Raw genomic sequence first — 25,028 nt, forward strand, 5'->3', positions numbered from 1 at the left:
AAGCAAATATTTAGTTAAAAACATAAAAATAAGGGGTATTTCTGAAACAAGCGCAAACAGTTGCACTAAATCGACTATAAGATTGTTGTATATGTCACTTTGTTTAACACAGCTGGTCCTGGTGTGCCTTCAGGTTTCAACTTTACTGACTCCACCAAGTGTATAACATCTTAATGATGTGCAGCGCAGCTATTTCTGACTTGGTGAACATTTTAGTGCCACTGTGCTACAATTTCTTTCACCTTCTCAAGTCAAGTTATGCATCGCATTGTTTCGTTTTTTTTCTAATGTACAAGTGCTTACTTGTAGCCTAAAAATAATCCTAAAAAGATTTGTTGGTTACAACATATCAGTAAACTACTTAAAATGTTGAACTGCAATCGGGATACAAAATCCTAAAACATATAGCTTAACAATCCTCAGTTAAACTTTGGTTAAATCTTCAGATATTAAAAAGCACTTTTAAACCAACCAAGTTTAACTGTTGATTGCTATGCAAAGCATTCTGCACCTTCAATAGCATGAAATCAGGTACAATATTACGAAATTTGTATGCATTGTTTGTTAAGTTCGAATCGATTTTAGTTTTGAAAACAGCTTTAGTTCCCTATTCTCATTTTACTTCCTTATTGTTAAGTAAACACAAAAACCAGAAACCTTCCCACGGTACGCTTAACGTCACACTTGGTTGGGTTGGGCGAAAAAAACAATTTCAAGAGATAAATTTCAACAACTAAAAAGCGCGTGGGATTTAAAAAAAATCCATCTCAGAAATTGTTTACACAATGGTTTACAGGTTGGGGAATACCTTGTTTATACCAATCGTGACGTAACGATAACATGTTTTTTTTGCAGTCACGCTTGAATTATTCTGATTCTTTTCGGCAAACGGTCAGTAGTTCTGTTGCCAAGAAGAATTACAAATACTTTAGTTTTTTACATAAAAAAGATCAAGTTTGTTATCAGCTAAAATGACAATTTTTTTGAACCCAACTTAGCTTAGACTAAGAAGCTTTCGCTTATAAAAAAATTTCGTGATGTGGTGTTCGGTATGCTTGGCTAAGTACAATGGCAAAATTATGTGCGTATTTTAGTTTTGGTTGAAATCACGTTTGATTACTGACATTTTGAAACGAATGTAAGTACGGCCTGATTATTTCATTGACATTTTTGTAATTGCGGTCTTTCTGAGTTAAGTTGAGTAATCGAGTGCTCTATTGAATAACTTAGAGATTCCCCTGTAATAACAAAGTCACACAGCAGCAGTTTGTTAGAACATGTTCTATTTGTTCGGATGGCCTTGTGTTAACGTCCGTCTTGTCCATTTTCAGACTAAACGCAAGGGTACGCAATCTGTGTGTACACATTAACGGATGGAGACGGACCGAAATTTACGCGTGTAGCGGTCATGATATTAATGTGCACAAAGTTTATGTTTAACGTTAGCATGTTGTTTGCAATATAATGTTGCACAGCATGTAGGGGAAGTGTTTAACCTCTTTTTAACTGGATACAAGTGTTGGTATTTCCGTTCTCATGCAAGTCATAAGATGTTTTGAGTCATTTTGTTATTCTAGAATGTTCTGCACAAACATAAGGTGTTTGTTCATCATTACGCATACTTCCTCTTGTTTATACTGTCGTTTCCGTTTCAAGTTTAAAGTAGAACACAGCCGCTCGTACTTGAGAAGAAGCATAGCAGCTCGGTTAGAGAGCGCTATGACTTTATAAATTGCACCTTTGCCATAAAATGAATTCTATAACTTAAAGGAAAAAAGGTTTCACGCAATAGCCAATATTTTGCTCTACTATATATAGCTTATTTTCGACTTTGTCGCGGGGGTCTTTCGTGGGTGAATTCTGGCTCTTTTCTGGGTCTATTTTTGGTCTATTCTTAGACTATTTTTGAGTCTTCTAGTTTTATCCCATGTGGATGTGTAGCTAATTTGAACGTTCGCCTTTAACGTTATTCAAGAATACAAAGAAAGAAGAGACATATTTGTGGCTGTTAATCAGTCAGCTGTTATTGAAATGCAAAGATCAGACTCACCAAACAATTTGCAATGAACATCATAGTTTACATTGTAGCCGCCTTTAACAAGTCGTCATCGAGGCAGGTGCTGCTACACGCGCACATGCGCATGACGGACCAAAACGGACGAAAATGGATCCTGTGTACAGCCACCTTAACTTTTCTTTCAATCTACTTCAATAATCCGTTTTCAAAAAAGTGAACACGACTCGACGAGTTTCCACAGCAGGAAAAAAATATTACTATTTTAGTTTTTGTGCAGTTGTTTTTTGAAGTTTGTTGGTCATTAACGTTTTCATGCGTTTCCAAACAGGGTATTTTTGAGGGAGATACCCATTTCTATTGTTGCTTTCTTTGGAAGCGTATGTTAATAAGAGATGTCATGATTTTAGCATAAAACTGACAACAATATTTTTAACTAACGAAAATAAAAAGAAAATTTTCTTCACATGTTTGTCAAATTAGCAAGTTTTGTAAGATGCTAAAATATCGTCGCTATGAGCGTCTAAAAGTTTGACACAAGAAATTTGCAGTCCTTCTTTGTTACATACGGAGACAAACAACAGCACCAGGTTAGATCTTTTACACTAACAAACAACCTACAGAACTATTTTTACTCACCACAAACAAACATATATTTGGCACACCGATGGGCTCACCTTTTTCAGCAAAACCTAAAAATATCACAATGGAACACATCAAATTCCGGTTTGCTGATTGTTTAGTGTCGCTATGTTTTTCTTCACAAAGCGAAATAAACTTAACTGCCTGCACTACACGTCACACAACCCACACCGAACACACTGTTACCGAAACATTTTCAAATGCAGCCAAAACACATATGAGAGATGATGCCACAAATAAACGCAAAATTTGGAACGTATCACTATATAACTGCTTTTTCGCGTGAAAGTAACTGCTAGTAACTTGCACTGCAAAATTCATAATGTATCGATATTGCATTTACATTACCCAGATAGTTAAATTTGTCTATTACTTAGGTGTTATACAACTGGACAGATTTTTCTATCCCACCAAGGTTTTACTCATCCCTGAAGATGGAAATATTAGTGATGGTAACTTATTTCCATCGTAAACGTTTCCACGTTCAGTGATGGATAAGGCTATTCATAACGTTACATGCATAGGCGCCCACTTTCTGAAACCGGTGGGGAGTCAAAACTTTACAATTAGTAAGTGGCTATAACTTTGTTCATGAGAAACTTCTTGCTCAATTTCTTTAAAAAAGAACAGGAAAAATAACCGAATACCTCCAATAATTTAGGTTTTTAAAAAATTAAATATTTTTATTTGTGGTGCAATCAAGTACAATGTAACAACTTACTTTACAATTACACAGCTAAAAATATATTTTTGAAACGTATAAAAAACACAATAAAGAGCCGAAAAGGAAGGCAAAATTTCCTTTTGTTAAAGTATTATTTTTCCAGTAAATAACTGCTGCATAAACAACGAACTACATACATCTGACAAGAGCAAGATACAAATGACTTTTGCTAAAACGTAACTTGCATAAAAGAAGTGTAAATGCAGAAAGTTTAAACTAGCTAAACGTCAGTGCAAATTTTAACAAAAATGATAAAAGGCAAGGTAAAACAACACTACAACAGGTTTTTTTTTTCTTAACATATATATTTGGAAATTATGTGTACTCGTAAGACATCCTTTCTCTTCTTTTCAACCAAATTGTTTCCAAAAGTACACATTGGTCCCAAACATGTAAAATTGAAAATTGTTAAGATATTTCAGATTAAGACCGACACATTTCTAAAGAGCAGGGTTGAATTTGTCAAATTTGACTTAAACTTTCTTAGCATGATGCAGAAAAGAATATCAACAAACAAGTTTAAAAATAGACCCGATAAAAAAAGTAAAATCGCGAACAGAGATGGAATTTCCTAGAAGAGTAAGGCATGCCAATGGCAGCCTGACGGATAGTGATAAATGGAATTACTAAAAATTGAATAACAGAAATCGACTTCAAAGTTTTATGTGTTTCGTCCATCCTGATGAGTATGACTAGCATTAATTGTTGAACTTTGAAATTCACAGTTGTGAATATCAATTGCAACATCAGACTGTTGACGAGGTATTTGTAGTACAGATGTAAGAGGCTCTGCATATATAAGAAGCATTAAGATCAAATAAACACATTTTTATCATTAATAAAGCCTTTTTAAATACCTAGACATGTTTTGGTAATTATAACATCCTTGTCAACTAATGTTTTTCCGGATTTTGAACAAAGATGTATGTGCACCTTGTCACCAAGCCAGCCTTCTTCATTTTTTTTTCTTAAGTTAAAACTTGATGCATCTCTCTCACACTGGGCATTTTGAATTATGGATTGGTAATCATCAATATTGCTACCAGTTATTTCTAAATTCAACTCTTGGTCGTCACATCTGCAACAAAACATGTAGATTTATTTTAGCACACAAGCTTTTTTAACCTGAAAATAAACTTACTTCAAGAAAAAATTGGTTTCAAAAGCTTTGTTCATTTTATCCAGAACCTTTGCTGATTTCTTGTTGTGGCAAATCACAACAGTACAGGCCATTTCCAATGGTACATCTGTCGAATTTAGACTCACACCAAACAATAATACCTTTTCCCTCACTACTTTAAACTTTTTTTTGATTTCCCGCAGTATGCCATCGAACCTTTAGGTAAAACAAGTAAATAGAAAAAAAACATCTTTTTAATATACATACCATGAAAACTGATTGGTAGAAAATTTGAAACTCTGAGTTTCCTGATGTAGCCAATCCATTTGTATAATTTTAAAATCAGAGAATTTATCTTCTGCCCTCCGTATCTAGTATATTATGACGTTTATATTTCATCACATTACGAAAAACTGCACAACTTACTACAACTGAGATTTCATCCTTCTCAGCACGAAATAAAGATGGAAGAATAATTTCAATTTCTTTGTCAAATTTCAGACCATGTGGCTTGCATTGTAACAAAGGTGTCACCCGGAACTAGCAAAGAGCATTATTGAACATAACAGTATTTACCGTATTTTACGGACCATAAAGCGCACCCGATTATAAGGCGCACTGTCAATAAATTGCTTTGATTAGTTTTTTGTTCACACATAAGGCGCACCGGGCTATAAAACGCAACAATTTTAAGGAGTATGGGTTATAAAAGTTTACTTGTTACGTAATAAATGTAAGCAAGTCACAATAGTACAATAAGCAAAAGAAAAAATGAGTCTAGTAAATATCACAGTTGCTAGTCGCTTTTACCGTACTTTATTGTGTAAGATGGTGGTTCATTTATAGAATAATAGTATCGGTATTGGAGTGTAGGCAATAAAGCACTACTTGATCCATACATTAGGCGCACCGGCTTATAAGGCGCACGATCAATTTATGAGGGATAAAAGGATTTAAATTGCGCTTTAAGGTCCGTAAAATACGGTATATTAAAGTCAAGTGGTGTTTGTATGTTGTTGTGTAGTTGTTGGTATGTTTTTCTATCAACAATAAATTTTACTTTTTTTCACCTAAGTAATGATTCAAATGAGTAGACAATTATAATTGGTATGTCGTATGTTGCAACAAATGACTCAATACTAAATTAATTAAATATTCTTATAGCACAAGGACATATCTTAAGGGTAGAAAACAGCTTATTCTGCACTTACAACATCATCAACTTCTTTACAATCTGAAGTAATTTCAATTTCAACATCTTTTTTCAAAGCGTTAGGTGGAATAATAATTATGCAACCTCCAACCTCAAATGTCCCACCAGCTTCACCAACTGTTGTAATTGCATGCAGATCATCCTGTAATAATTGCATGCTTTTAAAAACTCTAGACTGGATCTGTTAAACAAAACTGTTTTTAGTGGTAAGTTTTGCCGTTTATTTTTTTAACCTAATCTTGTATTACTAGAAAGAGGGCTTTGTTATTTGTTGCCAATTCATATATACCACATCTGTCATTTTAGTCCCTATCTTTACACAGCATTTTATAACACACTTTAAAACAATCAAAATCAGAAACATACAGTGATAAATCTGGAAAATACATTTGATTCAACCTAAGAAGCAAAAACTTGTTGTCCATACTTTTTTCAAAAAAAAGTCATGCTTTGCAATACACAATAAAAAGTAAAAAGGTTTGAATAACACAATTTAAATTCCATAGTGTTTTTTTTAAATATAAAGCTATACGCATTATCAATCTCCTACATTCCCCCAAAAAAGTTTTTTTGTGGTCAAATATTTATGCCCAAAATGGGTTTTAAAGCCATTACTGCAATGGGGTAAAAATTAAGGCATTTACGCGATTCTTAATTAATAAGTGTTTGAAATTGTTAAATTTAACTATAAATAATAAAATGCTTAAAAATACCAGTCAAAGTACCAACCAACAATGTTCTGAACAACATTATCTTTAAGGAAAATAAGCAATAAAAAGTAAAATTTTTTTTAGGAACAGTTATATTTACTTTGTGTAGGCACACAAAAAATATATGGCTGGAAACTTTTTAAAAATTTAAATAGGGGTGAAATTCATATGTAGTGTTGAAATGCATGTCTGCATGTTGTCATTAAGCCCTTAAACACAAGGTAAAAATTTCAATGTGAAAAATAAATAGTTTTGATGCAAATTTCAAACTCTTTTCGTGTTAAAAACACTAGCTAACTGTTGAAAATCATTTGCTTGAATCAAACTTTTTGTATTACTTACAAAAAATTTAGTTGATTCTTTGCCAGCGAGAGATTGGGATTCACCTGTTATGACACAAATAATAAACAACAAACAGTACAAAATTGCACTGATTTTGCCTTAAACTTTGTACTAAAATGGAAAAAAATCCTACAAATCAGTCAATTTAAAGTTAAGCAAATGTAAAAGTAATAACATGCCAAGCTGTTGAATTAAAATGTATAAGGTAGTGTTTATCACAAATAATACACATGAAACAAAGAGTACCAAACATTTTGTATGTTTGCACAGACATTTACCCTTAGTCTTTGGTGGTAGTAAATATTTTGCGACCACAGTTTCGACAGATCCTGAAGTGATGTTTGGTAAAGAAACTTGATTTATACTTATTTGTTGTTCATTCATATCCATGAAATACCGAACTGGATTTTTTTGCGCAGGTAAGACTAGAAGTCTAAATGTTAACATATTGTGAATTATTTGAAATGAATGTTTTGTCAAACCTTTACAAAATAAATAAACAAATTTTGGATTAAAAAAGAATTGATCTATTAGAAACAAAAATGTATAAGTTTAGTAGATATAGCTGCCTAAAAGGCTTTGAGCCTTTACCACAGTTGGCATCAAAAACTGGTGGTTTTACTCAATGACATTTTCACTTACATGTCTAGTAACTCTTCAAGTGTTTTGTTTTTGTCTCTTTTCCCCACCTTCTTGAGTGGATTTTTTGTATTTCCAGTCAGTACAGCATTGTAACTACACACACAAATACAATAGGCAAATTATAACAACTAATATGAATGTTGATTTGTTTTTTGTTTTAATCAAGTTAAAGTTTCAGGTGGTTTACCTAAAGATGCTAGTAAACTTGTATTGCATTAAAGAACCTATATTAAACTTTTATCATCCTGACCCTGAAAATTGTGTGATTGAAAATTTTATTGAGTCTGTTTCTTTTTTCATCCACTTTTTTGCAATGATACTGCAGTTTTTTTTCACATCAGTTTCTTTGATCTGCAATAGACACAACAACAAAATTTTGCAAGATTATTTTTGTTATTTGCCATAATTACTTACCGCAACTTCCCAAAAATATGTGGTTTTGTTTTTTGTAAGCACTGGCAAAGTGATTTCAACTTCTTTGTTTAACTGCAATCCCAGAGGGTAACAAACTAGAAAAGGTGTAACATAACCCTGCAAAAAACATCATTATTACACCCAAACTGGGTATGCAAGAGAAAAATCTGACATGAAAGAAACTATATTTTTTTAGCTTGAATAGTCATAAAAACATAAACAAGATAGGTAACATAATAAACAAGGATGAGTAAAACACTTCGATTATGTATTTTAAACTTAATAGCTCATTGCTCCCTATGTAACTTGTTTTGACATTGTCTGCTCAATGTGAATAAAAATGATCAACAAATAAGGTTAGCCTAGCACACAAACTGTTGAATTGCTAATCAGAGTTGGCCATTCATTTTGGAGCAATAAGAATTAGTCCAAAACAATATCCTGGTGTCTTGTTTTAGGTTGTAATGTTGTTAGGAATATAGCTCCATTAATTGAGATATAAAGGTTAAATGGAGTTAAATGAAAACAATATGCTTATTTAATTCTCAATTATAATAACTTTATGAATAGAACATTTTGCCAGAACACATTTCTTTCTGCTCACTATAGTTACATGCATACTCATTTAATGTTAACTTCTACACATTGGCAAGTGGGCAAGTTTAAAACGGTAATAAAAACTATACATCAGAGGTGTAAGGCTGGTCAATTTTATCACTGTTTTGTGCCAGTTTTCCTCCTGTTTTTGTTTTTTCTAGACAATTGTGTTGGGTGGTGTGCTATTGCTCTAATGAAGACACACAAGCGATAGGTATCACCAGATGAGTTGTTTACAATAGCCAGTTTGGAAAGAAGAAAGTTTATGAAACATGCCTGGCACTACTTAAAAAAAAACTTTAAAAAAAAATACTTACTGTTGTGCTAGTTGTTTTTACGTAAAAGCACTGAAGTTTAATTTCCACATCTTCATTTAAAGCAGTAGGAGGCACAGCAACTTTACAATCTCCAACTTCAATTGTTCCTCCTTCTTTGCCAAGTATTTTCCGAGCACCCTTCAAAAACTCCGATTAATTGGCAAGTTCACCATTACAACTATACATGGAAGTCAAATTCAGAAGCAAGTCTTATCAAAGTTTTGTTAAATGAAATAAAAATTAATTTTACTTTGTCACTTCAAGAGGTTGCATTCATGCATTATTGTACAAATGTATGTTCCACAAATCTTAAACTCACCAAAGCCTCATCAAAGGAAAAATCTGGCTTCTTTACTTTTGGGGCTTCGGGTTCAGTTACAGAAACATCACTGTTCTCCTAAGCAACAAATAATCTTAGCAATCATCTTAGGTTTGTTTTAAATAATTTAACATTCTGTCAATGGTTGGAGATTTAAAACAAATAAAAACATGTTTGATAACTTTATTGTATTCAACCTTCTCCGATTTGGTTTCATCCTCTGATTCTTTGGTAATGTCTTCTGGATCTTTACCAACCATCCTTTTTTCTAATTATCTTCTAAATTTGGTTTAATATTTATGTTAAGACAGTCCCTGTAGCAGTTTGGTTAAAGACAATACATCTGTGTGTTAAAAAACACAAAAACACACACATTTGTTTGAAAGATTAATTTAGGGTGTTAGTTTATTGTCCTAAACTCTATTTCAACACCTATTTATAGTATCTCTAAATTCAAGTAGTTTTGCAACATGTCAGTGAAGCTAGCACAGATTAAACCGTGTCAACAGGATAAACCAAGGCTTCGCAATTTAAACAACCTACATTAGTAGCTAACTAGTTTCCAGGGAATTAGGGTGCACTGCAAGTGCAAAAAGCGCATTGATTGTATTAAGATTGTATTAACATGGTTTATGAAATATTGTGTCACATGATGTGTTGCCTCTAGTCCACTAAACTCTACATTGTACTAGATTCTTAAGCAAGGGTGGTGCGCTGAGACAATGCATAGCCTTCAAGTGGTACGCAACCACAGAAAGGTTGGAAATCATAACCCTGACTCAAATAGTCAAAATCATTATATAATTTGTTGGACACCATACCAAAACCTTATAGTACACCATACCCAAAGCATAAACTAGAAACTGTTTTTGTTTATTTTAGACAATAAATATTATTCAAAGTGGCTCAATCAAGACATGTATATAACTACAAGTAGCTACAAAATGTGCATTTAAGGTGTGTCAATTTACATTAATTGAAAGTGTATACAACACTCTGTATAGTAACACTCCTACACTAACAAAGAAAACTGCTATCATAGTGTGTGTTCATACTAAAGCTTGTAAATGATAACAAAATTATGTCTGATTGTCTTAGTTGGATTTGACTGCAGGAAAAAATCACATCACATCTGAAACATGGCTTGTTTTGCACAGAACTGACAGGTAATAGTGAAATAATAACCAATCGACTGAGCAATACTTTAATTTAGTTCCTCTTTCTTTTTGTAGTTCAAAGACGGCAGATAAATCATTGGTATTTAATAAACAAATTTGTGTGGGTTATGAACACGAACAGTATAACACAATTGGATACTCGCTTATTTCTTTTCACTTCAACGCAAGTAAACCGGTCTGATTTAACTTTTGCCATTACTTTTGTTTTTGCATTTTTACGTTTTTCGGACAGGGAATTTTAAAAGGGAGATCCCCATTTTCCATTGTAGTATTCGGAAATAAAATTTTGCAAAAAAAATACTTGTTTTATTCTTAATTCTACAATAAAATAGCGTTAGAAATAACTGCTGCTGGAACAATTTTTTCTGTGTCAAAGCCAACATTTGTTTTTTGACAAGAGCGTAGACAAAATTATATGTGCGCTAGCGGACATGTAAACTAGGGTTGCCATATTTTATGATACACAATCCCTGACAAAATTTATTTCGGTTGCGTTACAATTGTACGCGAAGAATTGCATTTTTGTTAGTTGTCATGCAATAAAGCCTATTGTTTAACAATGGAGACGGTCGATTTTTACTTTCACTTTGATTTAAACTTATTCAGTTGCACAAACTGACGCCAAATAAGAATATAGAATTACTTCCACCTTTTCACAGTTCCCGCAAAATGCCCCAAAGGATCGCGGATCCCACTAAAAAATGTTAGATACGCGATACTCTGATCCTTGTCAATTAACTTTCTGTGTAGGCTTCCGTTTAGTTAAGTTTATTAGGGTAAGCTCACTACTCCAACTATCCTTGAAACAATAAGCACATATATCAGGGGTCGCCAACCTTTACCACTCTAAAAACCATTCGGACCAATTTCATACAAACGAAACAATAACCTTGTTTGTTAACCTGCGCACCGCAAGTTTACATCTTTACATTTCATGGTATAGAAGCGGTTGTAACTGACTACTAGAAACTTTCTCCGTCGGTAAATTAATTTCATAGTACATATTTTTTTCCTTAAATTCCTGACTTTTAAGTACATTTTAACATTTCCCCCTGACGCAGATTTACACACTAAATTCCCTGACATGTCAGGGAAAATCCTGACGTATGGCAACCCTAATGGAAACTCTTTTTTAAACAAAAAAATGTACAGTGCAAATATGATATTAGAAGCAAGAAAGATGCTGGTAGCGGTTAGCAGCTAATTATACTTTTACATAATTATTATAATTACTTCCCAAAAATGATAAATTATTTTCACAGGGTATCAGGATTTTTCCCCTTAAATGCCGGAAGTAAAAAAAGGGGAATACCAGAAGGGGGAGAAAAAACCCTAATTGTTGTTCAAAATGGTAGATACTTTTAACACCAAAAACTAGCGGCACTGGAGTCCGGTTCACTTTAGGTCAAGAAGGTAACGTCAGGTCAAATGTTTGAAAATGCTTGTTTTTAACGTTATTTATGATTTTAAACCTTCACCTGACCCGAATAGCCCTAACTGCCGGCAATTCTACAAGTCTGCAAAAAAAAAAAAATTAAACGGGATTTGAACCCAAAAATTATGCGCATAGGTCATTGTATTTTCCACTACACTACAGCAACAGCTGCATTCTACTGGTTTAAACAACACTTATAAACTATCATAAACTATCTGTCATTTGACCTAAAGTGAACCGGACTCCAGTGCTGCTAGTTTTTGGTGTTAAAGTATCTACCATTCAAAATGGCGTGTCCGAAACTCCTTTAAAGTTTCAAATACTGTATGAAACTGTCATAACTTGTTTGTCATTTTTTTAGACTAACTCACGATGAATGTTTACAAATTACTCTGATTTTATAATCCAACTCAACATAACCAATAACCATGCCTTTTTTGAATTTTCGTTTAAAGCAACAAGATCAACTATTTTTGTTTAGTTTGTCTGGTGTGAAATACTGTTATGTCTGAGACTGAAAGCAAGAACATACAAATGGATCATTACAGCATCATGCTTTGGAAATGCTTTTGTGGTTTTGGGTATTGTTACATCGCCATCGTACATATTATTATGTTTTCTATGTTTCCCGCCAGTAGGCTTAACTCACTTGTATGGCGCAATGTTGTGCAACCTGGTGACATTGTCTGTCACACATTTGGTGCTTATGATGTCACAACCTTGGCATTGTTTTACTGAAGTCCCAACTTGTAAGCGTGACTGCCTCGTGTTTATTAGCGACTGGATGTTATAGAGGCAGCATGCTTTATCTAATTGACCGGTTATGTTTGTTTCTTTGCTAACGAATAGGAAATTTGTGCTAACTGAACTGTTGCCGGTCGTCCAATGTGTAATTGTGCATTTCTGGCCCACGGATCCCACCGTCGTCAGCCAACTTGCTGTTTGCTGTAAATAACTGTATTTTTCCGGTAAGCCTTGTTGCTTAAAGCCTCGCAGTTCATTACTAATGTGTTTTGGTGATGTTTATTGAATTTGATGCTGTATTTGCAGAACCTAAAATCTACTGATCGCTTTGAATGTTACTGTGACTCTGGTCCTATAATAGTTCGGTAAGAGTCAAATTTGCTGATAATAATTTGTATATTGCCTTGACTAAAGTAGCACGTATTTGCAGAAACCGCATTTGCCTTTGTGCTCGTCTTGCTGCTGAACCCTCGAGCGCCATCTCTGTCCTGAATTGCCTTAATAAAAGAGTTCGTTATTTTGGCTCTTGGTGCCTTGGAGTTGTTGAGCGCGAGGAAAGGCGCGTTGAGAACCGTTCTAGGAATTTAAGCGATCACCCCTGCTGTGCTGTCTGGGCGCATAGAGTCACGCCCTCTACCAATTAAAAGACAGTGCAACATAGTTTCGAACTGAAGGACGTTTCAGAACCTTTGGACACTTGTAAGATCATATCTTATTCAATAGAATCAAGCTTGAAAATCTCTGCAATGGAAACTGGTAAATCCGTCACTCCTTCGCTTGATTTCTTTTCCATTGCTGATGCCCATGGAGGGGACAAGGTTTCCAGCTGCGCGTACGCCTGGAAACAAGCTTGTTGGCAATGTAAGGAATTAATGCTGAAGGCCAGAAATGTTGATCTCGTGAAAGGGTATATTCCGTTGGTTGAAACCATCTTCAACAATCTTATTGCCGCGTACGCCACCTTTGCTAATGATAACGAAACCATATCTCAAGCGCGAAAAGAATGCCAACAGGCTAAACGTGAACTCGATTTCCGTGTACAAGAATGGATAGTAAACGTCGAGAAATCTAAGGGTGACCACGAAACTCGTACAAGCTACTCGTCCAGCTCCAATCACGGTTCCGCAAGTATTCGAACGTCTGGTTCGACGGAAAGTTGCCGAAGGGCTGCTCGGGTGCGGCTGCGCGTGGCTCGCTTGTTGCGAAAGCAAGTTTACGAAGATGTAGCACTGAAGAAGCAACAAGTCGAGCATCAAGCTGCTATTGAGCAGCAGCAGGTCGCCCTCGAAGCCAAACCTGTCGTTTCTCTTGGAAACTGTTCTAGAGAGCCAGCATACGTAACAACTAGATCACCCGCTGTGATCAAGACTCCGACGAAACATGTAAAGATGTCACTGCCGCATGTTCCGAAGATGGATGCAAAGCCAGTTCTTGCTCCTTCTGTCGGTCCACCTATCGATAGGTCACGCACCTGTTGCGACTCCTATCCTCCATACATGAACAAACCGCGTGCTTCTACCCCGCTTAAATGTGTACCTGACACTGATTTCGTACAACAGCAAATAGTCCTGCCTCAGCCGGCCATCAAGAAGTTCGACGGCGATCCGTTGAACTACTGGTCGTTTGTTCGTGCCATTGAGTCGCATGTTCATCGCAGAACAAAATCTGAAGAATCGCGACTTGTTTGCTTGCTTCAATACTGTGAAGATTCTGTTGCTGACAAACTCGAAATGTACAGCAAGGATACAGTCTCTGGGTATTCAAAGGCGCGTTCCCGACTGTATTATGATTATGGTCAGCCACACATTGTTGCCAATGCCTGTGAACGTCGCTTAAGGCTTTTCCCGCCCGTTAGACCCGATCGACCAAAGGAACTGATGGAGTTTTCTGATCTGCTTGAAAGATGCCGTAGCTCTCTGGAAGACATCCAAGAGTACGCGAGTTTGAATTCACTGGATATGTTGAAGCAATTGATCTGGAAACTTCCATTTGATCTTCAAAGGGAATGGGTGGAACGATCTTTCCAAGTGCTTGACGAGACCGGGAGACAAGCTGGATACCTTGCGTTTACAAGTTTCGTTGTGCGGTGCGCTCGTGTGGCCAATTCGCTGTTTGGAACAGAAGTGGTCTACGAGGCCGTGCGCGATAAACCGCGAATTGAAACAAGGAAAGGTTCAAGGGCCGCGGCATACAGCATCTCATTATCGAAGTTCGACAGGGCACGTTCTAAGAATTCGCCAATTCTTGTTTCGTGTGTCTGTTGCAAGCAGTCACATGAATTGTCCGTGTGCCCGGAATTCGACAAAATGACACTGCTCAGGCGTCGTGAGTTTGTGCGCTCAAATAGCCTTTGTTTCAAATGTCTTTGTTCGGGTCATCGTTGTCGAAAATGTCCGATTCGGAAATCGTGCTCCGTTGAGGGTTGCGCTGGTAACTTTCATCACACGAAGCTGCATGGAACCTTCAAGAGAAGGCCAGCTTTCAAAAATTGGAGAAATTCTGCCATGGTAACGACGAATGCGTCCGACAATAACTGCGGGGTCTACCTCAATATCGTTCCGGTAAAGGTCAGACATAACGGGATTGAGGTACACACATATGCCTTTCTTGACCAAGGCTCTACTTCTACATTTTGTGAACAACGACTGATTGACAAACTCGGCTTGCAGCGTAAAGGTCGAAAAATCTGCTTGAGTACACTCACCGACAAATCCCGAGTGTATCAAGGTTCCACGGTGTCCTTAACTGTCACGCCGTTTGAAGGTGGAGAACCTCTAAAGTTGAAAGAGGTTTTGTCCATTGACGAAATTCCTGTTTCGCCGAATTGTAATCCAGCACCGAGTGTTCTTCACGAGTTTTTACATCTTCAAGGTTGCAGCCTGCCCCGTTTGAAAGGAGGAACGGTCACCATCCTCATTGGCGCTGACGTTCCATCTGCCTTTAACGTCCTGAGTACGTGCTCGGGTCCACAAGGTCCGTGTGCTGTAAAGACACCCCTTGGGTGGTCACTTTTTGGTCCCGAAGTTAGTTCGTCCGCTACGAACAAGACCGACGTCCGATGCATGAGAGTGGCCAAGGTTATGTACCAACAGGAAAGGAAAGGCAAATATAGCGACAGGGAACCAGTTCACGGTGCGCCTACATTTGGCAAGGAGCGAATCACTCTGGATTCAACAAAAAGGTCTGTCAAGCACCGCGATAAACGTTCAAAACTTCCGTTGTCACGGAAGGTTCGTGCAGAAACGCTGCAGGCTGGCCGCTCGATGGCTGGCAAGCGTCTCGTCAGTTTACACAGCGAAGGTTTCTGTGAAAAGGATGTTGATACGATGCAGACTTACAATTCCAAGGGTCGTGCTGAAGAGGTTTCTACTCCCGGGCAATTTTTGTGTTTGCCGTTCAATTTGAATTCGAGTGAGAACAAGCTAGACAGGCGGCTTAACTGTTGTGCTAGGAGCCCAAAGGTCTGTCCTGATAATGCTGAAGTGCTGGGTCCTCACTTGGGTTGTGCTATGGAGCCTCCGAATGTTGACAGAATTTGTTTTCATTTATGGCCTGATGGAAATTCATGCTGCTCTCCGACGCCTCATGGGATGAAAGTGCCCATGTTTGGGTCCTGGTTGTGTGATCTGCGATCGTCTTGTGATGACGACATTGTTCCACTGATCGATGATTCCCGTTGCCACTTCAGTGAGCAGCTAATCTTTCGTGCCAATCCTGGTGGATTTCGAGGAGTTAATATCGAGCTCGCACTGGCGAGCGGCGGTACGCTCCGGTGTCCGGTTAAAGGACTTGACCACATTATTGATTCTGATGAGAGTTCGGCATCAGCCCCTCCGAGTGATTGCAGCCCAGACTTCTGGGATGAACGCCGAGTTGACTGTGCGGTGCGCTGGTGTTGAGGACTGTCCGACGTTGTTTTTGCCGCATTGCGATGCGCGCGCGATTGGCGATGTTGTGTTTGAAAATGTGTCCCACATTTTGTGGGGGAGTGTTACATCGCCATCGTACATATTATTATGTTTTCTATGTTTCCCGTCAGTAGGCTTAACTCACTTGTATGGCGCAATGTTGTGCAACCTGGTGACATTGTCTGTCACACATTTGGTGCTTATGATGTCACAACCTTGGCATTGTTTTACTGAAGTCCCAACTTGTAAGCGTGACTGCCTCGTGTTTATTAGCGACTGGATGTTATAGAGGCAGCATGCTTTATCTAATTGACCGGTTATGTTTGTTTCTTTGCTAACGAATAGGAAATTTGTGCTAACTGAACTGTTGCCGGTCGTCCAATGTGTAATTGTGCATTTCTGGCCCACGGATCCCACCGTCGTCAGCCAACTTGCTGTTTGCTGTAAATAACTGTATTTTTCCGGTAAGCCTTGTTGCTTAAAGCCTCGCAGTTCATTACTAATGTGTTTTGGTGATGTTTATTGAATTTGATGCTGTATTTGCAGAACCTAAAATCTACTGATCGCTTTGAATGTTACTGTGACTCTGGTCCTATAATAGTTCGGTAAGAGTCAAATTTGCTGATAATAATTTGTATATTGCCTTGACTAAAGTAGCACGTATTTGCAGAAACCGCATTTGCCTTTGTGCTCGTCTTGCTGCTGAACCCTCGAGCGCCATCTCTGTCCTGAATTGCCTTAATAAAAGAGTTCGTTATTTTGGCTCTTGGTGCCTTGGAGTTGTTGAGCGCGAGGAAAGGCGCGTTGAGAACCGTTCTAGGAATTTAAGCGATCACCCCTGCTGTGCTGTCTGGGCGCATAGAGTCACGCCCTCTACTAATTAAAAGACAGCGCAACAGGTATACTTGGTCATTTTGATTGTTCCTACAATGGCTTCATTTGAAGATGTAAGTATTTTGTAATTTTTAGATTTTCTGCATGTAATTAATCCATCAAATCAGAACCCAACAATGCTGTGTTATTTATCTGCTTATGGTTGCTCTAACTTTATGTCAGTTTGCAAAGTGTGTCAGTTGCTTGCAGTATTTATTGTAAAAAAGTTTTTCTTGTGCGTATATTTTTGGGGTTTTATGCCACAAAGGAATTTAATTGTCTTGATCTCTATCACTTACTTTGTACCTGCTGAAATTGGTCTTGCATGCAATTCAGCTTTCTTAAAAAAAGGTCCTGGCTATTTTAACTGTTAGCTTGTTTATTTAAAACAGATTCAGGAAATTGCAGCTGAAGACATTTTATGTGATCCTAAGTCACATAGGGCTGGTCGCTGAGGCAATTCCAATTTTATTGTGGGTTATTACAGGGTTTTGCAGCAAATCGTTGCTATTAAAATCTATGGTGTCACTGATGTAATACAAGATGAGTCACTAATTCTTAAAAGGTTTGTCCTAACTTTATATTGCCCATGTTTTGCCCAGAAAACGTGACAATCATTACTTTGTAACTTATTTTTAGTGTCAAGATGGAAATTAAACACATGCAGTATGCCAGACATGACAATGTTGTGCGGGTTTTTGGCTTTGTCAAATGGCTTTTTCATTTTGGAATTGTCATGGAATATTGCAAAGCTGGGGACTTACGAAGTTTCGTTTTCAGTCCAAATGTTGGGGTGACACTAAAACGCTGAATGGGCGGAATGGAGGGCGGGACGTCGCGGGAGATGGCGGGACGTCGTGAAAACCGCTAAATATCGGGTTAAATTGCTGACGGTTGGAGCTATTAAGGTTGGGATAAGGTTTTATAATAGAAAATCATTGAAAAAAATTCCGCCGAACACTACATTCCGCGCCCGAAACGTCCCGCCATCTCCCGCGACATCCCGCGACATCCCGCCATAGCATTTTGGCCTAATGTCAGGAAATAGTTAAATAAGTTTTAGGCAGGGACATTTTTTGATTCATATAGCCTACTATTATAAAACCTCAACCCAACCCTAATAGCACTAACCGTCAGCAATTTACCCGATATTGAGCGGTTTCCGCGACGTCCCGCCCGTCCCGCCCATTCAGCGTTTTAGTGTCACCCAAATGTTGATCTGAAAACAGGTTTACTTATTCGGATTTTAACTGAAATTGCCAAGGGAATGGCATTCTTACACAACCTAACTGAGAAACATTTGGTACATGGAAACGTAAAACCAGAAAACATTTTGCTGACGAAAATCTTAAATATAAAAATAAGTGATTTTGGGAATTCTAAACTGGTTTCACTTTCAAAAGTTTCAGTAAGTAGCAAGCAGCTGAACTCAAATTTCACACCCATTTACACTGCACCTGAAAAACTACTGGTCCCAGAAATGGAGCCAACAAAAGAATTAGATGTGTATGCATTTGCAATCACCACTTATGTGGTACTTTCTCGCCAACTACCCTTTCTGAGAGAGCATTGGTCGAAAACGACTAATTCAATAATTGCAGGCAGAAGGCCTGACTGTAAAAAATCACGGATTGGATGTTAACTTTAAACAGTGAAGACAAAAAAAAACATAGAAATAGTCAAAGATTTAATGATAGAATGTTGTGAAAACGATCCAAAGAAGCGGCCGTGTATGAGTAAAGTTGCAGATAAATTGCAATATCTTCTTGACCAGCAAGACCAGTCTGCACTTGATCAACAAGTGAAAAATGTGGCAACAGCCTTTGATTTTGAAAAGTATGATTTTTTTATTGAGGGTCAAGCATTTTCACTCAACTTGTTTTCATTTTCAAGACAAGGATATTCAATAGGTAAGTGTTTCAGTATTAGTCTTCTTACTAAATAAATGATCATTGTCAGCTTGGGTACTGGCTGTTTCTCTCTCACATTTTAGCTGTTTCAAAACAGGCAAAGCTAAGCGAATGACTAGAATAACTTTTTAATAGAGATGTAACTAATATTTGGTTTGCCGAATTAATACGACCGAATCGGCCGTATTCACATAGATTGGGTTTCGGCTGAATTATAATTTGTTGCGATTTGGCTGAAACCGAATCTTTTTTGACAAACCGAAACCGAATCTTAAACAAATTTAAAGCATGAAACATGTATTTTCTGCCTTATAAAGTACCACACAATTATTTAAACTATGCCAAAACTAAAATCACGTGTTATATATCTATATTAATGTAATACTGTTTTTCGCACTCCAAACAACAAATCAATAATTAATTAGCCGGATGGCATTCATGTCTAAGGCAATGTTAAACCCCACAATTCTAAAAATATGATGTAACACAAGTAATTTGAAATGTTTGGTTACTGTGGCATATGACTTTGCGTGACATCATAAATGATTCGTTTGATTCGGTCGAATCTATTTGGCAAAACTGCTGAATAATCGGTTTGGGCCAAACCGAAAACTAGCCGATTCGATACATCTCTACTTTTTAATAATGTTTTATTTTAACAGAGCGAAACCCACATGTTTTAACGCACACATGGAGAAATGTGCGCTTGTTGCAAAAGACGTTTGTGGCATCTGATCCCACAGAGTCACTCAAGAAACCAGGTAAATTATAATAAACTGACTAAAGTTTCGTGCTAATTTTTTACGGCCTTGTAGATTTTATGGCATTTTGTTTCACTGCAGTTGTGCAAAGTCTTTTTCCAGAGTTTTTTCTTTGTTTTGGTTGGTTCTTCTTTTACGTTTTAAATGAAAAAATGTTTGTTTATGTATTAATCTGGTTTGCATTTATTGCTGTCAAGATTAATGATCGCCCAGTCGAAAATATTATAAGAACTGGATTCGATAGATTCAGAACAATTATTCTAGAACACCCAGTTTTTCTACTTTAAAACATCCCTATCTGTGTCCAAGGCCACATGCAGCCTTTTGCGGCAACAAGTGTGGCCCTCAATGGTGTAATACATTTGAAGAACTTTGTCATTTTTTCTCACCTTTATTTCCTATCTTGTACAGCTTTAAATTTGTTCTTAAATTCGGTTCAATGGTCCATAAATGATTCACAGAGCGATATCTGTGGGGCTGCCATTAGCTTTTCCCGACCCCTGCCATATACCAACTGACCCTGCACCCTATCTAAAATACTTGTTAAATGGTTACTAAACAGTGATTCTCGACTGGGGCGCTTAGGGCCACATGCCGCTCCCAACTACTTATTTTGTGGCCCTCACCAGACCTCAGAAAATCACTAAAGATTTTTATTACCATAAAAGCTATGTTTTAAAAGTTACTATTTTTAAGTTTACAATGCAGCATATTTCAACGTTATTTGACCCAATCAATCTATTGCCACGGAAAACTAAGTAAAACGGTAACTGTTTATTGTATTGTGTTTCATAAGTCAGAATCAGTAAGCTTTCTGCACCTACTCAGATTCTTGTTGTTTGCTGATTCTTGTTGTCCTGCATTTTTTAAAAAATTATTTATATTTATACATAAAAATTTATTTAATTTATAAAAAATTTATAGCTCCTTGCACACTAAAAAATTACCTTTTGGCCCAAAAAATGAAAAAGGTTGAGAAGCACTGTTATAAAATATAAGGCTATTGTTTATGCTTTTATACACATAAAAAATCTGTAAAAATGTTGCAATCTGCTTAAACTTATTTGCATGTTTTATAGATGCATCCAAGTCTTCTGCTGTTACAGATTCAATTGATTTTTCTGTAAGTTATAAAGATTTTAAACTTAAAGTCATGTCTAAACCTTGCAGGCCAACAACCCGTATTCGATGGATAGAAAGCAGACGTAAGACTCATCTGGCGTTTGAGAAAAACTGATTTGTGGATAATGTGATCAACCCTTTTCACATTTTACTACACTTGAACCGAAATAATTGACAGAAATCATTATTAAAGTTACCATATTTGATAATACACAATCCCTGGCAAAATTATCTGAGTTGCGTTAACCTTGTTTGAGGTCCAAACACTTCTATAACGGAATAAATAAGGAATATTAGAAAGTCGTTTAAATCTCGGATATAAAAAATCTTTAGCACACAGCGATAAAACGCACCGCAAGCTGCTATCGCGTGCTTATGTTGATCATAATACAATAAGGTTGTAGCAGGTCAAAATATGTCGAATGGGTAATTCAGCACCGTTATTGACAGGTTAGTTCCTGTGCTTATCATGTTGCGCGCTTACTGTATTGTTATCAAATCCAGGCAATCAAATAGTGTAACTGGTGCTGTAATAATTTTATTGCTAGTTACTCTGTACACAGTATGAAGCTTAACCCACGTAGCTGCGGACGAAATGCATTTTAAAGAAGAGTTAGTGCATTTTGCGAATGCCTCAGGATCAAACCAAAATCGTAATAAAGATTTCTTCAAGTAGACCCAAATTAAACTAGTATACGAAGTAACTGTGTCTCAGTAGTGACAAAACTTTGCTGTTCGTTGAAGGTTGCTAGTTGTGCCCAAGTGAGAGCAGATTTACTAGGATGCGGGGCGACCTGAGAAACAAATAAATTTGGTAGTATTTTAAGATAAATAAGACATGTTACTAGCAAACAGTAGTTCAGCATGCAGAAGGTATACTAGTATGCCAATTTTTACCAATGGGTGTCTAACCGTTTTTGTAGGGACCACCATGAACAGGCCAGGGTTGTGCCGTATCAGTTTTAGTATTTCGGCTTTTCTTACATTGGCCGCAATGTTTTGGTTGAATTCTCTGCTTATCACAACAACAAAACAAGAATTTGACGCAGACCCTAACAAAAAGATGATTCATGAAAAGGTGCGTATCGCATTATGCATTTATGCTTGGGCATTGCCTCTTAGAAGCTTCTTTTCGTTTTTGGCAGCCATTGTTTCAACTTATTGAGTTCCCCGTTTCGCAACACGAAAATATAACTTCAGTCATCCAACTGGAGGATAAACAATGTTTCAAGCCTATCCTTAAGTTCGTGTATGTCAAGACTCATAAAACTGGTTCAACCACTATGAAAAGAATTCTCAACAAATTCATGAATCAACATAACGTGTCACAGGTGAGGTTTAAAACATTATCTAACGTGATGTTTTAATTAGAGATGTACTGAATATTCGGTTTGCCGAATTTATTTGGTCGAATAAATCGGTGCAATCTTTTAAAAGCCCAAACATAACGAAAATCGAGTCAATTTCTATCTTTTTCAACATATAATCGTTTTTCCCACTGTAGTCAAAAAAATTAGTAATTCAATGGCAGATTGCAAATCATGCTTGAGGCAATTTTAAACCCCACAGAACTGAAATGGGGACAACTATTTTGCACTAGTTGCCAGGTAGATAAACATTTTTGCATGTTAAATGCGTGGCGTACGACTTCGCGTGACGTTATAAATGACTCGGTTGAATCGAAAACCGCCGAATATTCGATTTAACCGAATTGAAGTTTAGCCGATTCGGTACATCACTAGTTTTAATGAATGGTACCATTGTAGATTTCGATTTCATTAGCTTAAAATACTATCATAATTACCTCCACATTCACAAACTCCCAAAGATTGTTTAATTTTTTTCAAACAACGGGGTTTCGTAAAGTAGTTCCACGCGAACTACAAGGCTCCTCACTAGTAACAATTAAAATACACAGCAGCAAAGGGCACCTACAAACCTAGAACACATTCAAAACACACTTCCGTTTTCAATAAATAATAACGGTTCTGCATTTCATGTAATTACATTTTGCAGTTGCAGACTGCGGGGTTTCCAAGATTCATGGTAGGGGGATATCCCGGCCGCTTTAAGTGCAAGTTCAGCTTTCCAAAAGGATCTGCAATTAGTGTTTTTCACACGAGGTTTGATGCAGATGAAATGAAAAGATGTTTTCATCCCGATACTAGGTAATATACTCAGAAAGTTGCTTGTTTTATGTAGGATAGTATGCATTGCACCTTTAGTAAACCAATTTTGTGTACAAGTTAAAAGGTAGAAGTTAAAAATGCTAGCAAATATTTTCGATTTAGGTATTTTACAATAATTCGAAAGCCGTGGGACAATTTTCTTTCGTCTTACAACTATTTCCCAAAACGGACAAAGCGTACGTTCCACTGCGACCAAATGCCATCAATTTACGTCAATCAGGGTGCAGAGGCCGACACTGCTCAATTCCTTTCAAAGGCTGTATTTTTGCTCAATTCTTCGGTTCCTTTTTATTTCAGGTGAGTTTTTCGCCAATGCGGTGAACCAATAGTTCGAGTATGATGAAATTACTTCTGGATCTGTCATAAACACTCGATTAAAACGAAAGCTCTTTTTCGGGCAGATACCGAAATTCTCAGTCATACGATTTAGGATTTGACTCAATGTTGGACGATGAAAAAGAAATTAAAAGACAGATTCGAGAATTGGACAAAAACATGAATCTAGTAATGCTACTTGAATATCTTGAGGAGTCTCTAATACTCCTAAAGGTTTGTTTGACATGGAAACTTCTGAAATTCTTTGTCGTAATGAAACGTTCCAACTTCACAAGTTTTCAACCATAATGGCTTTGTTTTTATCTGACGCATTTTTATGAGGTATATCAAACGATGCGCTGCTGGTCATCAAAGATAATTGGGATTATTGGATGAAAATAATATTTTAATGTTCAACTGTGGTGTATGTTTCAAACTGCAACAAAGTTTTTTTTGTTAGGATCTACTCTGTTGCGATTGGGATGTTTTAAGCAATTTTGCTCATGGGCACAAAAAAAGTTACAATCGGAAATCCCTAAGTGATGAACAGGAGAAGAAAAACTTTCAACAACTCTATAACATTGTACGTAAGAACAAGAGAAGTTTTGAAATGCTGTCATCCGATATTTGTACTCGAATGTTACACGACTCACAAAAAAAGCTTCTACTCTTTAAATTACATGCAACGGCAGAAGTAGTAAAATGTTACCGTTGTTCAAGAAGGGTCAGGCGAAATAGTTTTAGAATTAAATGCCATACTTTTACCTAAATTCGTTGGCTTGTTATTGAGTTCCAAGTAACGTCTTGTTCGGTAACGGTTTCGTTTTGTTTCAGGACATTGCACTTTACGATTACTTTAACAAAACCTTCTGGAAACGCGTTGACGCGTACGGACGGGATAAAATGGCAAAGGATTTGGAAATACTACGCCATAAACAAAATAAGCCGTCAGCTGTGAAAATTCGTTTGCCTCCAGATGTAATTATAAACTCCTCACTTAAAGCGGAGTTGCAAAATTATATGTACGAAAATCATGGAAAATGCATGCTTCCCGATTGGAAAGAGCCTATGTACATTCCTTAGATTAGACAAGCCGCGGCGCTTTTTTGACACCACAGAGCCCTAAAGAGAAACGTTTACTTAAGAAAGGTTCATAAGTAAAGAAAGATTGAAGTAAAAGAAAGTACACACGGAATTTTAATTTTGCAAACTTTTTTTCGCATCATGCAAGCGTTTCTGTTTGTCGATTGTGTTCCAGTTTGGTGCAGCGTCATTTTCGTACTGTAATTACTAACCCAAATACGTTCTCTAATTAAGCTTAATTCTCTTTCGTAACTGAACGTTTTGCTATATTTGTGTACATACTGCTAGGATGCTGGTCACTAACATTAAAGTGACCACCCGTTTGTAAACGCTTAGTGACGTCATGAGTTAAGCGATTGCCGATAAGCAACGGATCGAACTAAAACTTTTGCAGATTGTTGTTTGTGCTGTACACAGCTTGATGTAGCATAAGTATTACGATGTAATAAACATCTC

The 25,028-nt window shown here is 36.9% G+C and overlaps 2 protein-coding genes and 1 pseudogene across 4 annotated transcripts; 2 read left to right on the plus strand and 1 right to left on the minus strand.

Annotated features, from left to right (window-relative positions):
* Positions 1 to 3,312: 3,312 nt before the first annotated feature.
* On the minus strand, positions 3,313 to 9,393 carry LOC145219096 (uncharacterized). The gene is made up of 14 exons (XM_080086473.1): positions 9,252 to 9,393; positions 9,055 to 9,132; positions 8,736 to 8,873; positions 7,822 to 7,938; positions 7,658 to 7,758; positions 7,408 to 7,500; positions 7,044 to 7,198; positions 6,766 to 6,809; positions 5,712 to 5,855; positions 4,927 to 5,040; positions 4,768 to 4,871; positions 4,522 to 4,716; positions 4,238 to 4,458; positions 3,313 to 4,169 (listed from the first exon to the last, which is right to left on the minus strand). Exons 1-14 carry the CDS (start codon positions 9,312 to 9,314, stop codon positions 4,042 to 4,044), a joined length of 1,695 nt encoding a protein of 564 aa, XP_079942599.1. The 5' UTR covers positions 9,315 to 9,393; the 3' UTR covers positions 3,313 to 4,041.
* Positions 9,394 to 12,230: 2,837 nt separating this feature from the next.
* On the plus strand, positions 12,231 to 21,100 carry LOC145219442 (receptor-interacting serine/threonine-protein kinase 3-like; annotated as a pseudogene). The gene is made up of 7 exons (XR_013857914.1): positions 12,231 to 12,248; positions 17,219 to 17,266; positions 17,585 to 17,757; positions 17,832 to 17,979; positions 18,394 to 19,102; positions 19,765 to 19,863; positions 20,943 to 21,100. The product of XR_013857914.1 is annotated as a receptor-interacting serine/threonine-protein kinase 3-like (transcript).
* A 727-nt stretch (positions 21,101 to 21,827) lies between these two features.
* Positions 21,828 to 25,021, plus strand: LOC145220023 (galactosylceramide sulfotransferase-like). Of its 2 annotated transcripts, none has more exons than XM_080087310.1 (7): positions 21,828 to 22,063; positions 22,131 to 22,316; positions 23,008 to 23,153; positions 23,277 to 23,471; positions 23,576 to 23,723; positions 23,950 to 24,072; positions 24,324 to 25,021. In XM_080087310.1, exons 1-7 carry the CDS (start codon positions 21,869 to 21,871, stop codon positions 24,570 to 24,572), a joined length of 1,242 nt encoding a protein of 413 aa, XP_079943436.1. In that variant the 5' UTR covers positions 21,828 to 21,868; the 3' UTR covers positions 24,573 to 25,021. The 2 variants fall into 2 exon arrangements, with proteins under 2 accessions (XP_079943436.1, XP_079943435.1); XM_080087309.1 differs by having other exon boundaries at positions 21,829 to 22,063; positions 23,002 to 23,153; positions 24,324 to 25,020.
* The last annotated feature ends 7 nt before the right edge of the window (positions 25,022 to 25,028 follow it).

Source organism: Phallusia mammillata, chromosome 3, assembly GCF_965637545.1.
Source record: "Phallusia mammillata chromosome 3, kaPhaMamm4.hap1.1, whole genome shotgun sequence".
Lineage (NCBI taxonomy): Eukaryota > Metazoa > Chordata > Ascidiacea > Phlebobranchia > Ascidiidae > Phallusia > Phallusia mammillata.